The 15,663-nt window shown below is 43.6% G+C and overlaps 1 protein-coding gene across 4 annotated transcripts in view; it reads left to right on the forward strand.

Annotated features, from left to right (window-relative positions):
* rfx2 (regulatory factor X, 2 (influences HLA class II expression)) overlaps positions 1-15,663 on the forward strand; it is a 138,526-nt gene that overhangs the window by 40,280 nt on the left and 82,583 nt on the right. Inside the window, exons 2-4 of one of the 4 annotated variants that reach the window (XM_072593708.1) lie at positions 2,329-2,458; positions 12,325-12,402; positions 12,777-12,865. In XM_072593708.1, the coding sequence (XP_072449809.1) occupies positions 2,339-2,458; positions 12,325-12,402; positions 12,777-12,865 (287 nt within the window). In that variant the 5' untranslated portion in view covers positions 2,329-2,338. Of the gene's footprint in view, positions 1-2,328; positions 2,459-11,674; positions 11,907-12,324; positions 12,403-12,776; positions 12,866-15,663 lie in introns of those variants that run through there. The other 3 variants (XM_072593710.1, XM_072593709.1, XM_072593711.1) reach the window with 3 other exon arrangements.

Consider the following 15,663-nt stretch of genomic DNA (forward strand, 5'->3'; position numbering starts at 1 on the left):
GCCCCAGTGCCACTAAAGCATCTTCTGAATTAAGTTTTACCCTTTGCAATACTGAACTTTTTGTTTTGCTGCTTTCAAAGCAGTTACCACCTCTCGCTCCCCACTCCAGCTCCCGCCTCTCGTTCTTAGTCATATCTCTGCTGACTGACTGTGTCTTAAAGCATTAATGCTCTTAAAGTGCTAAACTTCCTTGCCCCTTGCTTAATTATTTCTTTTCCCCCTCTGGATCTTATGGATTTTTTTCTCCTTGTGATACTGGGTAAGTATTCTTTGTGCTAGTTCATTGCCACCAATCCTACTTTCTCTGAAGTTACCTCAATGATAATTGTAGAAGCCACACCAGTGTAAAATATCTATAGGAATACTTTGAGCAAAAAGCACTAAGGTTTGCCTCATTACAATAAGTGCAACTAAATCTTGTTTTGGCCCTAGGACCCTGGAGAGTTGCTCCCTTCATAAGCAAACAGTAGTGGAACTCCTTGTCTTCACCACATACTGGTTCTGGCCAGTCCTTCAAGAGGTTCTGCAACAGCTGGTAAATCGAAGCAGTTGATATTGTAGAAGGGCTTAAAATGCTACTCTGAGAAAGTTCTGCAGCAATGCCCTTGGACCTCCCAACAACCAACTTCCTTTTATGTCAGGTTTGATTCTGACCAAAGGAGAGTTAGTCCAATTCCAGCGATTCTAGTTTTTCTCTGGCTCTTTGCTGTGTTGTTTCAAATGTTGCCTTGGTGCTATTCACAGTCACACTCAGCTTTGGAGTTCAGCTGTATTATCCATGGTTGGACAAAAGCTGGATGAGGTCAGGTTTCCTGGCAGAATCCAAACTGAGTGTCAATAAGCAGGTAATGGCTGCATAGTTGCTGCTGTAAACCTCCTACCTTTTTTTTGTGTTCTTGTTTGTGGACTGAAATGGGAAAGAACTTTTTACTTAAGCAAAGAATTGTTGAAGGATTATTGTACTTTTTAAAATCAAGTTACCTGCCACTCATTGAAACTACTGTTTTTAATGTTCAATTGTGGTGGGGGTGGGGGTGGAACCTAGCTGCAGATGACCTGGGGCAGTGGGGGTTATGTTCAAATGGAGATTCAGCTAGCAGCAGATAACATATTGATCAGTGATATGGTGACCAGTTATTGATGAGCAAAGCCTTAGGTAATTTGCCTCAGGTCGCTGAACAACTTGTGGGTATGAATGTTTTGAGGTAGAAGCCATCAGACCTTGTGAAGGCATGGACCTTTTTTTTTCTCTGCAGTTTTTAAAAGCAACTTAAACCCAAAGAAAGCAGTTTATTCTCCTTAGCAGTTGCTGCAAGCCATCTCTTTGATTTATTCATTAAAAGTCTTCAATAAGTATGAGCTAATCACCCTGTGCTTGCTGCAAATAAGTGAAAATATCTGGAGAAGGAAGATTTGAGATGCTGTGTTCTGATTGGCAAAAGATCGTATCAGCAAACCCTGTAGATAAGGACCACTAAATTGTCTTTCCCTCTGTTCATGACACCATTTTCTTTCTTTGTCTGATCTGTCTTTCTATAACTCGTTATGTGTTGACAATTTGTAATTATTTAGTTGCAATTAGAATCCATCTACTTACAATAAATAATCATTTCTGTTAAGTTCTTATATAAACCTGGTGCATGCTTTGTCAACCTGGGTGACAAAATCAGGTAAATTGGCAAATTCTGCTCACTATTTAAAATCTTTAACTTCAGTGATGACTTTGGGAATAGTGGGGCTTGATTTCCAGCATGATTACCAGTGAAGCTTAATCCTGCCACTTGACTGCAATGATGGGGATGTTTCTCATTGCATGGTCCCATTTGGACCAAGGAGAATGTGAGGACTGCAGATGATGAAGGGCTTATGCCCGAAATATCGAATCTCCTGCTCCTTGGATGCTGCCTGATCAGTTGTGCTTTCTGTTTGGACCAAGTGTACTTCACTGTCTACCAGTCAATATTCATCCCTCAACCAACACAGCAAAACAGAGGATTAAATCATTTCTCTCGTTGATGTTTGTGACCCTTTCCTGTGAGTTGCATGCCAAGGAACATTACATTGGTGACTACATTTCAAAAGCCTGTCATTGACTGTGAAACACTTTGTTATGGTATTAAGGTTGTGAAAAATAAGTGAGCTTTTGTTTGAAAACTTTATCATGAAAAATTTGATGTTGGAATTGCAAATCAAAATTTAAATAGTGATGGAAGTAGTTTTTAATGTTTCATTGTACAGAGCCTGTCCCTGGACCATAAATGATGCAAATCTCAGCAATTCTGTTATCCATGGGCCGTCTGTTAAAACATGGCTTATTTGTCTTTCCAGAGAAACTAGCATGCAGAGTTCAGAGGGTGCATCCGAACCGGCATCTACTGTCACCCTGCGGACGTCCGCTGCCGGTCCACCATCTGTGCAAGCTGCTGCTGTGGTACAGCAAGTGGCAGCACCACAACAGGTGTGTATCTTGGGCACTGACATCCGTTAGACAGCTGTGCTGTCAGAATTGTAAGTTAGATAAAAATAAGACTGCTTAATCTCTACATACTTGCTAATGAACCTGTTCAGCGGTGTTATTACGCATCTTTGGTACAGGTGGGACTTTGAACCCGGGCCTCCTGGTCAAGAGTTGGGGATCCTAACTCTGTGCCTTAAGAGTCCTTTTATAGTCTCTGTAGGGTCTGTTCAATTCCAAAAGCTCAGTTGCTTCTTGACTATGAATCTTTAAATGTTTCGCTAATTATTCAAGTCTTTACCAGCAGGGTTCTTAAAAAGTGTTCAAATGTATAAATGGAGATTGTGTCTTCAGGTACAGGGATGTGCACTTTTACTCTCTCTGGTCTATGGTCAATGATTCTTGCTTTGATGGATTCATCAAGGAAAATCCCAATGTGTGTCTCAGGTTTCCAATCATAAAACTGTTTCCCTCAGCTGGTGAAATTTATATTACTTTGCAGAAAACTCTGAAATAATGCAGTATTGTTATGGACCAGGCCAACCCCCTCAAAACATTTCAAGAAGGTAGTCCAGACTGTAACTTTGCTAGTTGTTTTAGCAGGTGTAATGTGGATATTCCAGGAGAAATGCCACTGGTCAAATCACTTAAATTTTATTTTTAAAAAAATTATTTGCAAGATTACTGAATGAGACACAAACAAGAAAAAATAGAATTCCGAATAATTTAACCTCTCTGAAAACTCAACAATCATCTCAACTTAATAATGCTGTTCCAAATACTTAGAACAATTCCCATAAATGCCCCTTGGGCGCAAAAGGAAAAATCAAACGCAGATTTTTACAGGATAGAAGTCACAGAGAGAGTAGCAGCCTGGACCTGCTTCTGTGGGTCCAGCAGCTTTTCTACACCACTGCTTAAAAAGCAAACTCAACCAAACTGGAGAAAAGCTGAGCTGGGAGAACTGGGCGCACCCCTTTCATTGTACAAGTGTTTTATTTTAAACTTGAAAGCCTTCTGCCTGAGACAGTATCTGTTAGCTATTATCAAATTTAAGGGGAGGCAATGGCCTTGTGGTATTATTGCTAGACTGTTAGTCCTGAGGTTCAGATAATGTTCTGGGGAACCAGGTTTGAATCCTGCAATGGCCGATAATGGAATTTGCAGTCAATAAAAACTTTGTATTACGAATCTAATGATGACTATGAATTCATTGTCAATTGTTGGAAAAACCCACTGGTTCACTAATGTCCTTTAGTGCCATCCTTACCTCGTCTGGCCTACATGTGACTCCAGACCCAGAGTAATGCGGTTGACTCTCAACTGTCATGTGGGCAATAAATGCTGGCCTAGGCAGTGATGCCCTCATCCTGTGAATGAATATTAAAAAAACAAATTGGCCCTAAAAACCTTCAACCCCCTGACTTTTCAGAGTTTGTCATTTATGACCTCTGTTTTTAAAACAAAAAGCCAAGGACAGCATAATCTTGTTAAAGGAGCAGTTTTATCACAGTGTTATTATATAGAAGTGGCCCCTGTAAAAGATGATTCACCAGCAGTTTGTTTTTTGTTTATAACTCCAGAATATAAACGAGTGCATATTGATACTGATGCGGTGATTGTAGGGTTTGAGCTATACACTTGTATTATTTCACTTCATGAATAAATCTAAAACTGACTGAAGATGAACTTCATTTCTCCTCCTTCACACATTCTGCAGGAGGTTTAAGATAGTCATAGAGAATAGGTGACTGAAGATTGGCAGCATATTTTTAAGGTAGAAAATTATAATTAGAGTAGTTGATGAGGAATGGCTAGAAGCAATTTTGAATTAGAATAGCCTTTATTGTCGCATGCACTCAAATGAGTGCAAAGTTTATAACATCGTCTCTTGGTGCATTTGTAGGTACAGGGTACCTAGGAACAGATATTTTAAGTGGTGTTAGTAGAAAAAAAATAGACTAGCATGGGAATAAAGTTTTAAAAGTCCAGAATGATAAATATTCTTAAAGTACTTCAATTATAGTCCTTTTCTATTGAATTCATGCCTGTTATAGTAACCCACCCAGCCCCATTCCCTTACATTTATCCCTGACTAATGCACCTAACACTAAGGGCAATTTAGCATGGCCAATTCACCTAACCTGCACATCTTTGGACTGTGGGAGGAAACTGGAGCATCCAGAGGAAATGCAGACACTGGGAGAATGTGCAAACTCTACACAGACAGTTACCTGAGGTGGGGATTTAACCCAGGTCCCTGGTGCTGTGAGGCAGCAGTGCTAACCACTGAGCCATCGTGCTGCCATGTTATGAGATGGATTTATCCTTTAGAAAGGATTTATTCTGCCATTTTTTTTTGGTAAAGCAAGTATTGTAAACTTGGAGCAGAGCTGCCTGCTCTGAACCCAGCTAGCTTTGTTTTTTTTTCAAGTTGGAAAAATAGAAGCAGCAGGAAGGGAGCAGGTCCAGCTCTGACAGAATGAGCATTTTAACCTTCAGTTGCTGGTGTCTTGAAGCTGGATGTAGAAGCTGTTATTCCTCTCTGTCACAGCTAGAAGTTTGCGTTCTCTAGAATTGCATGTGAGACAACTTCTATTTTACTGAATTTGCCTTTGTCAAGGGCGTGTTTATGGGCTGTAACTATATTTGAACAGTTGCTGTTTAATAGTTAAATAATCTGTTATTGTATTAAGTTTTCCAATAGAGTTGTTATTCCAATTCTTCTTTCTTTTGTTTGTATTTTAACTCTCATCACTGATCAAGTGTGTTTTGCTTCAACCTGGTAATTCATCAATTGAATTGCACCTGAACACGTTATCTTAATTTTAAATGTAAGAGTGTAAGTCCAAGTGGGAGTCTAAGTTATCTTCTTTATTATACTTTTTGAGGTGGTTTGGTCTGGTCCATAATATAAGGCAGAAGTCGGAAATCTGATGAAATGCTCTCTCTTTATTTGGATGAGTGGAGCTCCATCCAGAATAAAGCTACTGCTCATTTGGAACAAGAACCATCGATCTACCTGTTTATTTCCTCCACCAAACTGTGCACAGCCTTGTGTATCTTCTACAAGATGCTCTGCATCAATTAGTCAAGCTTCCTCCAACAGCACTTCCTATTACCTAAAAGAATAGTAGCGCCAGGTTCATAAGAATGCTACCACTTGCAAGTCTCCCTCCAATGTGTAAACTATCCTCATTCAGAAATAACATCCTTTGCTGATTGGTCAAAATCCTCCTAATGGAACTGAGTGTGAACCCTGCATGAGATGGACTGCGCTAGTTCAAGGTGGCAGCTCACGACGACCATTAATGGCAGCATTATACAAAACCTTTAGGACTTGCTACTGCAAGTACTGAGAGTGCAGATTCATGTTAGGACAGCTACCTGTGGTCTCCTTCATCAATGTAGCAAATATCCTGAAGAAAAAATTTTCTACCACCTCATAATTTGACATTGCATCACATTTTAGGATCTTTGAAAAGTCCTTTTTCCACATGCTTATTCAGGTTGAACTACCACTAGTCAATTCTCTGAGTGAGAAGACCTGTGGTACTCTGGGACTATGGCAACTTTACGTTTTACTCTGAAATATGTTTAGCTGTTGAAAATGAGATCTTGGATCAACACCACTTAAGGTCTGGTTATCACTTCATTTTACTTCCAAATTTTGTGTACACTTTTTCATTGAGAAACCTTGAATCTGTTTAATAATAGTTATTGGATTTATGAGCACTCTTTACAATATAGCTATTAATTTCCCTTTCAACATGTTACTGCTGATACTGTATTTGTCCTTTTGTGTTCTCTTGTTCATGCTTCCTCTGAAGCTTTCCCTTGTAGGTCTCAGGACCTAGGCTTTGATTAAGTTGCTGTGCAGGACACTCATCGGAATTTGGACTGTGCAGCATAAGTAAAGTTAATGCCCCAGGTTTCAATAGTAACATTGAATCAGCTGAATTTCAATTTTTCTTAAACAATACTGGATGCTCAAAATAATTTAATAAGCTCCAAAATAATAACCTAACGGACTAGATAACCTTGTTCTAAGCACTGAAGTAAAATCTGCTTCTGTTATGTACTGTTTTAGCCTTCATGTGAATTTGAAAAGTGAATGGCCAAGCCATAGATCGGATCCATCAAAAACGTCATTATATGCTTCATTCCAGTCTGAAAAACAACTTCACCCTTACTCTTAGTGAATTTCTATGCTGTCACTTTTACTTTAAACCTGTGGGTTTCAATTTTGCTAACCAGTCAATTATGTTGCACTTAATTAGATGTCTTTTGAAACGCCAATTCCTTACTTGATACATCGATGGGCTACTTCAGAAAGAGCAATTAGAGAGGTAGAGCAAGTGCACAAGTGTGGAATGTTGCCAGCAATGCTCAATCCACAACTGAATTCTAAACATTTGTGAAGCAGTTGGACTCACCATTTTTGTTGTTCAGCTGCAAATTGCTTGTTTTATCTTTTATTTAACTTTTTTTTTATTTTTTATTGTTTAGTTTCTAGTGTAGTTTTAATCTTCTTAGCCACTGTGCTGCCTATCTAAAATTGTTCATGAAACAATTGCCCAGCAATTTCTGTCTGTTTGAGATCTTTGGCATCTGCTGTTTGTTTTATTAAAGCCTGAGTTGTTTGTGCCTGGGCTATATAATTTGCAAAGGATTTGAACACTGGACTGTCAGATTAAAAGTCTGATACTGCACTGTCACAGCTATCTGGATTCATTTCACAAAAGCAAAAATTGAATAATTGTCCATATGATAGTGGCTATTGAAAATACTCAATTTATAACTCCATGTTCTCATGAAATGTTCTACTGAGAAATTCTTCCAAGCTGTGAAAGTTTTAAAACTTTTAAGTTTCTGTGTTGCTTTATGATGCTTTGTTAGGCATGTTGAGACATCCTATTATGCTGTATTTGGATAGCATATCTGAAAGAATTAAAATATTCTAACATGTTTACCAGAGTGTTGAAAAAGACGCAGCCATACAAATATTAAGTGCAATAACCAGATGTCAAAGACGGCGTGTGAGTGTCTTTTTATTCCAGAGTTTTAAAACATAGTTGCCGATGGCGGTGCAGTTTTAAAGTGGGAACTGATACCAGAGTTAGAGGAGTGCACATGTCTCAAAGGGTTGTAGGGCTGAAGGAAGTTACAGATGGGAAAGAAAAGGCTATGGTAGGATTAAAAAAAGGATGAGAATGAAGAGTAACCAGTGTAGATCAATGCACACAGGAATGACAGAGGGACAGGACTTGATGTGAGTTGAAATATGAGAAGCAGAGTATGGAAGAAGTCAAATTTCCAGGTTGGAGTGCATTGGATTGTCCAGTCTTGAGGTAATGAAGACACGAAAGAGAGTTCAGCAGAGGGCTGACATAGGAAATGAAATAGATGATCTTAACATCTTGTTTGAGGCTGGAAGCTCATCTGTCAAATTGTTGATACCAAGATTAAAAGCAGACTGGGTTGCCAGGGAGAAGGAGGAAGTCAGTAACCAAAGTGTCAAGTTGGAACAGGGACCCAAAACAATGGCTTCAGTCTTCACACTATTTGGAGGAAATTATTACTCGTTCTGTGCTGGATGTCAGTTGTGGAGTCATTGAGAGAGGTGATGGGGAAGTAGAACTCAATGCTGTGAGCGTGTGAAAACTGACACATCTGCCTTCAGATGATGTCACTGAGGAATGACATGTTGATGAGAAATAGGAAGGGGTGAAGGATAGATTGCTGGGTAATGTTATGGGGCAGGGCCATTCTAGGGGATTCTCTTGCTCTGATCAGACAGAGGTAAATGGGACCAGGTAAGAGCAATCACACCCAACTGGAGGAGAGTGGAGGATGGAGAGGAGCTGTAGAATGATGGTGTGGTCATGGTTCCAAAGGCTGCAGGCAGGTCAGAGGACCAGGAAGGAAAGTTTACATGAGTACGATTGTTTCTTAATTGACCTCAAGCCACCTAAGGGCAACAATAGAATTTAAATTTTTTTTTTATCTGTTGAGATTAATGTTTTGAAAATATACTCCATAAATGTCATATATGGAATAATCCACCAGAAAATGTAGTTGTGTTGATTAAATCTTTCTTTAAATCTCCAGTACGAAAATTGGAATAGAATGTCAGCATGCAGCTTGAGCAAGTATTCTGTAAAAACATTTAAACTCTGACTCTCTACAACCAGGCTTGAGGGTCATAAAATGGTTGTCGTTTCTATTTTTTTTGTTATTTAGATAAATCAAAAATACCTGTACAGTCCATGGCCCTTGCTATTTGAGAGTTGCTGAAAGATGTGGGAGAAAGTTGCACGTTAGTAGCTTTTGACAGTGATAGAGACTGGCACTGGGCAACGTTGTAGATGTCATGAAAGAGCAGGTATGCTCGGTGTAACACTGGTCATATTCAGCATAGAGTTCTCCTATCATAGTGCTGAACTGAAATCCTCACTGTACCATTGTAGCATGTCCCAGGATGTTGACCCTTCAGAGCTTGAGTGCAGTTCTTGATACTCGTGTTGAATTTGAGTTGGCTTGTTCCAGAGGCCAACCTCTTGTCATATCTGATGGCTCCAATCTCTTTTGTGTGTTTCTCTCTCCCTCCATCTCTGGCTGTCTCTGTTTCCCTCCCTCCGTCTCTGGCTCTCTCTCGCTCGCTGCCTTGCTCTCTCGCTCTGTGTCTTTGTGCGTGTGCCTCTCTCTCTCTGTGTCTTTGTGCACGCGCCTCTCTCTCTGTGTCTTTGTGCGCGCGCCTCGCTCTCTGTGTCTTTGTGCGCGCGCCTCGCTCTCTGTGTCTTTGTGCGCGCGCCTCACTCTCTGTGTCTTTGTCGGCGCGCCTCGCTCTCTGTGTCTTTGTGCGCGCGCCTCGCTCTGTGTCTTTGTGCGCGCGCCTCGCTCTATGTCTTTGTGCGCGCGCCTCGCTCTCTGTGTCTTTGTGTGCGCACCTCACTCTCTGTGTCTTTGTCGGCGCGCCTCGCTCTCTGTGTCTTTGTGCGCGCACCTCTCGCTCTGTGTCTTTGTGCGCGCGCCTCTCGCTCTGTGTCTTTGTGCGCGCGCCTCGCTCTCGGTGTCTTTGTGCGCGCACCTCTCGCTCTGTGTCTTTGTGCGCGTGCCTCGCTCTCTGTGTCTTTGTGCGCGCGCCTCTCGCTCTGAGTCTTTGTGCGTGCGCCTCTCGCTCTGTGTCTTTGTGCGCGTGCCTCGCTCTCTGTGTCTTTGTGCGCGCGCCTCTCGCTCTGAGTCTTTGTGCGCGCGCCTCTCGCTCTGTGTCTTTGTGCGCGCGCCTCTCGCTCTGTGTCTTTGTGCGCGCGCCTCTCGCTCTGTGTCTTTGTGCGCGCGCCTCTCGCTCTGTGTCTTTGTGCGCGCACCTCTCGCTCTGTGTCTTTGTGCGTGTGCCTCACTCTGTGTCTTTGTGCGTGTGCTTCCCTCTCTCTCTGTCTTTGTGCGCGCGCCCCTCGCTCTGTGTCTTTGTGCGCGCGCCCCTCGCTCTGTGTCTTTGTGCGCGCGCCCCTCGCTCTGTGTCTTTGTGCGCGCGCCCCTCGCTCTGTGTCTTTGTGCGCGCGCCCCTCGCTCTGTGTCTTTGTGCGCGCGCCCCTCGCTCTGTGTCTTTGTGCGCGCGCCCCTCGCTCTGTGTCTTTGTGCGCGCGCCCCTCGCTCTGTGTCTTTGTGCGCGCGCCCCTCGCTCTGTGTCTTTGTGCGCGCGCCCCTCGCTCTGTGTCTTTGTGCGCGCGCCCCTCGCTCTGTGTCTTTGTGCGCGCGCCCCTCGCTCTGTGTCTTTGTGCGCGCGCCTCTCGCTCTGTGTCTTTGTGCGCGTGCCTCGCTCTCGGTGTCTTTGTGCGCGCGCCTCGCTCTCTCTCTCTGTCTTTGTGCACGCTCCTCTCGCTCTGTGTCTTTGTGCGCACGCCTCGCTCTCTATGTCTTTGTGCACGTGCCTCTCACTCTGTGTCTTCGTGCGCGTGCCTCGCTCTGTGTCTTTGTGCACGCGCCTCTCTCTCTGTGTCTTTGTGTGCGCGCCTCGCTCTCTGTGTCTTTGTGCATGCGCCTCTCTCTCTGTGTCTTTATGCGCGCGCCTCTCGCTCTGTGTCTTTGTGCGCGTGCCTCGCTCTGTGTCTTTGTGCGCGCGCCTCGCTCTCTTTCCTGCTCTGTCTTTGTGCACATGCCTCCCTCTGTCTGTCTTTGTGCATGCGCACCTCTCTCACTCTCTCCGTCTTTGTGCATGTGCCTCTCTCTCTCACTCTCTTTGTGCACACGCCCCTCTCTGTCTTTGTGCGCGTGTCTCTCTCTAGCCATCTTCATGCACGTGCCTCTCTCTCGCTCTCTCTCTCTCTCTCCGTCTTTGTGCGTGCCCCTCTCTCTCTGTCTTTGAGCGCACCTCTCTCTCCGTCTTTGTGCGTGCCCCTCTCTCTCTGTCTTTGAGCGCACCTCTCTCTCTGTCTTTGTGCGTGCGCCTCTCTCTCTCTCTCTCTCCCTATTTGTGCATGCGCCTCTCTCTCTCACTCTCTTTGTGCGTGTGCCTCTCTCTCTGTCGTTGTGCGCGCCTCTCTTTGTCATTGTGCGCGTGTCTCTCTCACTCCGTCTTTGTGCGTGCGTCTCTCTCTCTCTCTCTCTCTCCATCTTTGTGTGCGCCTCTCTCTCACTCTCTTTGTGTGCGCACCACTCTCTCTCTCTCTCTCTCTCTCATTGTGTGTGCCTGTCTGTCGTTGTGCGTGGGTCTCTCTCTCCGCCTTTGTGTGCGCGCCTCTCTCTCTGCCTTTGTGTGCGTGCTCTCTCCGCCTTTGTGTGCGCGCGCCTCTCCCTCTGCTTTTGTGCGCGCGCCTCTCACTCCGCCTTTATGCGCACGCCTCGCCCTCTCCGTCTTTGTGCGTGTGCCTCTCTCTCTCTCTTTGTGTCTTTGTGCGCATCTCTCTCTCTCTGCGCGCATCTCACACTCTTTCTTTGTGCGCGCCTCTCTCTGTATCTTTGTATGCACACCACTCTCTCTCTCTCTGTGCGCGCGCCTCTCTCCCTTTGTGTCTTTGTGCGCATCTCTCTCTCTGTCTTTGTGCGCGCCTCTCTCTGTGTGTTGGTGCGCACACCACTGTCTCTCTCTGTGCACGTGTCTCTCGCCCCCTCTCTTCCCCCTTCCTCCCCTCTGTTTCCCCCACCCTCTGCTTGCTCCCCCGCTCCCCTCCTCTCTCCCCTCTCCCCACCCCCCCCACCCCCCCGTGTCTCTCCCTCCCCCCATCTCTCTCCCTCTTCCCCCACCCCACTTTCTCTGTCTATTTGATCCTGAAATTAGACAAATCAGCCTGAAATTTTACACTGTTCATTGATTAATTGTAGGTAGGCGGTATCGACACTAAGAATTGGGATTTTCTGGTTCAAGGTTTAAATATGTTTATTTGAAATTTACCAGACAAAAGTATCAATCCATTTCAGATAAACTGATTTAAAACCTCAACTAAACTGGGTGAGAACTTTGTTTCATGACACTTATCCATCCCCATCTATCAGGACTGGGTTCAGTTCTTGAAGTAAACCTAAAGTTATAGCACATTGGGGTGTTAGTTAAAAGTGGAGCAATGGTCATGAGTTTGTACTCATGATTGCTCCTATGGCAGCTGCATTTTAGAATTGTGAAGAATAAAGATGTTTTCATGACCAAAACTGAGAAATCAGAGCTAGATTGACCATGAAGAGTTGTCTTGAATTTAACGAAGGCTGAGGAATGGCTGGTTGGCCCACCTAGCCTTGGAATAATTAGTACAGTTCAGATTTGTTAAAAAATCAAGTTACACTTGGACCAACAAACTGAAAAGTTTAACCTCGCATCCTTCACAAATAATTGGAGGAGACAGTGGCTTACCTTTACTCTTTGTTGCCCACAGCGGCTGGTGGTCCAGGCAACAGGTTCTGCTCAGAAAGGAGGCCAGGTACAGCAACTTCAGGTTCAGAGAGTGCAGCAGGTAAGAAAGGGCGGTAAACCTGAAGGAGACAGAAGTGTGGCCAAATCTAATTTTTTTTCTCTGCCATCTTGGTATTTTGATTTCTTTCCCATGACTTTTAGTGCAGAGCTAAAATATGATGGAGTTGCTTAGGGATGCAAAAGTTTGTTGACTTCTTAATAATTCCTGTCTCCCCTTTTCTGCCCTTTTGCAGTGCCAGGATTTATTAGGTGCCCCGGCACTCCTTCCAAGATATTCTCCCTCAGTTGTGACATGGATAACTCTTTGGGATTGAAAAGCAGCTTGACTTGCACATGGCCTGGGTTCTTGATAAAATACTGAGTGTTGCGAGATTCCAGTCTTGGTTTGGTTAATACTTTTTGTATTTGTTTTAGGTTCAACAGGTGCAGTCAGTTCAACATGTTTATCCATCACAAGTTCAATATGTGGAGGGTGGGGATGCAGTCTACGCCAATGGGACTATGTAAGTGACCAACATTTGATCAACTAATGTTGCCGTTTCTATTCGTCTTGGCAGCTCTTTTTAATCTCAATTCTCTGCCGTCTCTTTATTCACTTTAATACTTTTGCCTCTTAAATACTTTTCTATTCTTAAATCCCACAGATGATAATTTATACTTATCGGAGGATTTAAACTAGTGTGAGGGGGCGCTTGGGAACCGGAGCAGGAGGTCAGTAAGTATAGAGACTGGGGAAGAGCTTTAGTCTGAGGCAAATACAGGTAAGAGGTAGAGCAGTCAGGGAGGAGTTGCTCAGCTCAGCAAAACTGGAGGCTTGGAGTATATTTGCTTCAATGCAAGAAGTGTAATGGTTAAGACAGGTGAACTTAAAGCTTGCATTAGTGTGTGCAATTATGATATTGCTGTCACGGAGACAAGATTGAAAGAGAGACAGGATTGGCAGCTTAACGTTCTGGGACACCGATGTTTCAGATGAGACCAAGGAGGAAGCAAAAGAGGTGGGGGAATTGTATTACTGGTTAGGGAGTATGTCACAGCTTTTTTTGAGGAAGGGCACCTGGAGGCAACTTGCAGCAAGGCATTATGGGTAGAAGCTCAAGAATAGAAGAGTGCAATCACAGTGCTGGGATTGTACTATAGATCTCCCAGCTGGTAGCCTGCGATAGATGAAGAAATATGTTGGCAGATATGGGAAAAGTGTGAAAATAACAGGGTTGTTGTGGTGGGTGATTTTAACTTCTCCCATATTGACTGGGGCTCCCTTAGTGTTGGGGATTTAGTTGGGGAGCAATTTATGTGTGTCCAGGAGGACTTAGTGAAACAGAATGTGGATAGTCCAATGAGGCAGGCGGGCCACAACAGACCTGTTATTGGGAAATGAACCTGCCAGGTCATAGTCCTCCAACATGGAGACAGATCCTTTGGCCCAAATTGGTCTGTGCTGACCAACATGTCCATCCACGCTAACCCCATTTCTCTGCTCTTGGTCCATATCCTTCTAAACCTTTCCTATCCATGTATTTGTCCAAATGCCATTCAAATTTTGTTAATGTACTCGCCTCAACCACTTCCACTAGCAGTTCATTCCATATGCACGCCTCCCTCTGTGATTTAAAAAAAAGTTGCCCCTCCAGTTCCCTTTTTATACTTTCCCCTCCAAGGTCAGTCTGTTCCTCTACACTCCTTAAGGCCCTACCATTCACCAAGAAATTCCTACCTTGATTTGACTTTGCACAATGCAAGACCTCACTCTTAGCTATATTAAGCTCCATTTGCCATTTCTCAGCCCAGCTCCCCAGCCGATCAAGGCCCTGGTGCAGTTTCTGATAACCAAATATAAATAAATCCCGTCTCTCAGTATCTTCTCCAACAGCTTCCCCACCAGACTTCAGGCTCACATGCCTGTAATTACCTGTATTATCTCTGTTTCCCTTCTTAAACAAAGGAACAACACTGGCCATTCTCCAGTCCTCTGGAACCCTGCCTGAGGCCAAAGAGGTGATCAAAATTTCAGCAGGGGAGCATTTTGGAAATAGTGATCTCAATTCAGTAAGTTTTCAGATACTTATTGATTAGGACAAGAGTGGAACTTGGACGAAGGTGTTATTTTGGAGGAAGGCCAACTATAACCAAATTAGGCAAGAATTTGAAATTGTGGATTGGGAGCGGTTATTTGAGGTAAAATCCACATCTGACGTGGGAGTCTTTTAAGGACCATTGATTAGATTGGAGGGCAGGCGTGTTCCAGTGTAAAAGAAGACAGCAATGGCAGATCTCAGAACCTTAGATGACAGCGAAAATTAGAGTCACAGAGATGTACATCACGGAAACAGATCTTTCGGGTCCAACTCGTCCATGTTGATCAGATATCCTAAATTAATCTAGTCCCGTTTGTCAGCATTTGGCCTGTATCCGTCTAAATCCTTCCTATTCATGTACCCATTCAGATGTCTTTTAAACGTTGTAATTGTATCAGACTCCATCACTTCCTCTGGCAGCTCATTCCATGCATGCACCACCCTCTACATGAAAAAGTTGTGTCTTAGGTCTTTTTTTTAAAAAACTCTTTCCCTCTCACCTTATCAGCTAAGGTCTAGATAACTAAAAACAGACTAAATCCTTGACGAATATAGGGAAGGTAGAAAGGCATCTTATGGCAGACTAGTAGATGAAGTAGAGTCTTGTGGGATCTGGGGGTAATCTGGCTGGATGGATGGAAAACTGGCTTGGTCATACAGTAACAATAGAAAGGTACTTTTCAAAATGGAGATCAGTACCTAGTGGTATTCCACAAGGGTCAGTGCTTGAACCTTAGTAATATATAAATGATCTGGAGGAAAATGTAGATGGTCTGATAAGTAAGCTTGCAAATGACACCAAAATTGGCAGAGTTACAAATAGTGCGAAGGATTGTCAAAGGATACAGCGGAATGTAGATTGCAGATTTGGGCAGAAAAATGACAGATAGAATTTAATCTGGACAAATGTGAGGTGATGCATTTTGGAAGATCAAATTCAGGTGTGAGTTATACAATAAATTGCAGGTGCCTTAGGGCTATTGACATGTACAGGGATCTGCGTGTGCAGGTCTAGAGATCCCTGAAAGTGGTAACGCAGGCAGATAAAGTGGTCAAGAAAGCATACAGCTGCTTGCCTTCATGGGCTGGGGCATTGAATATAAAACAGTTGGCAAGTTATTTTATATCTGTACAAGACTTCATTTAGGTCACATTTGGAAGATTGTTTATAAATCTGCTCGCCACACTACGAGAAGGACATGAATACTTTGGAGAAGGTGCAT

Source organism: Chiloscyllium punctatum, chromosome 24 (assembly GCF_047496795.1).
Source record: "Chiloscyllium punctatum isolate Juve2018m chromosome 24, sChiPun1.3, whole genome shotgun sequence".
NCBI lineage: Eukaryota > Metazoa > Chordata > Chondrichthyes > Orectolobiformes > Hemiscylliidae > Chiloscyllium > Chiloscyllium punctatum.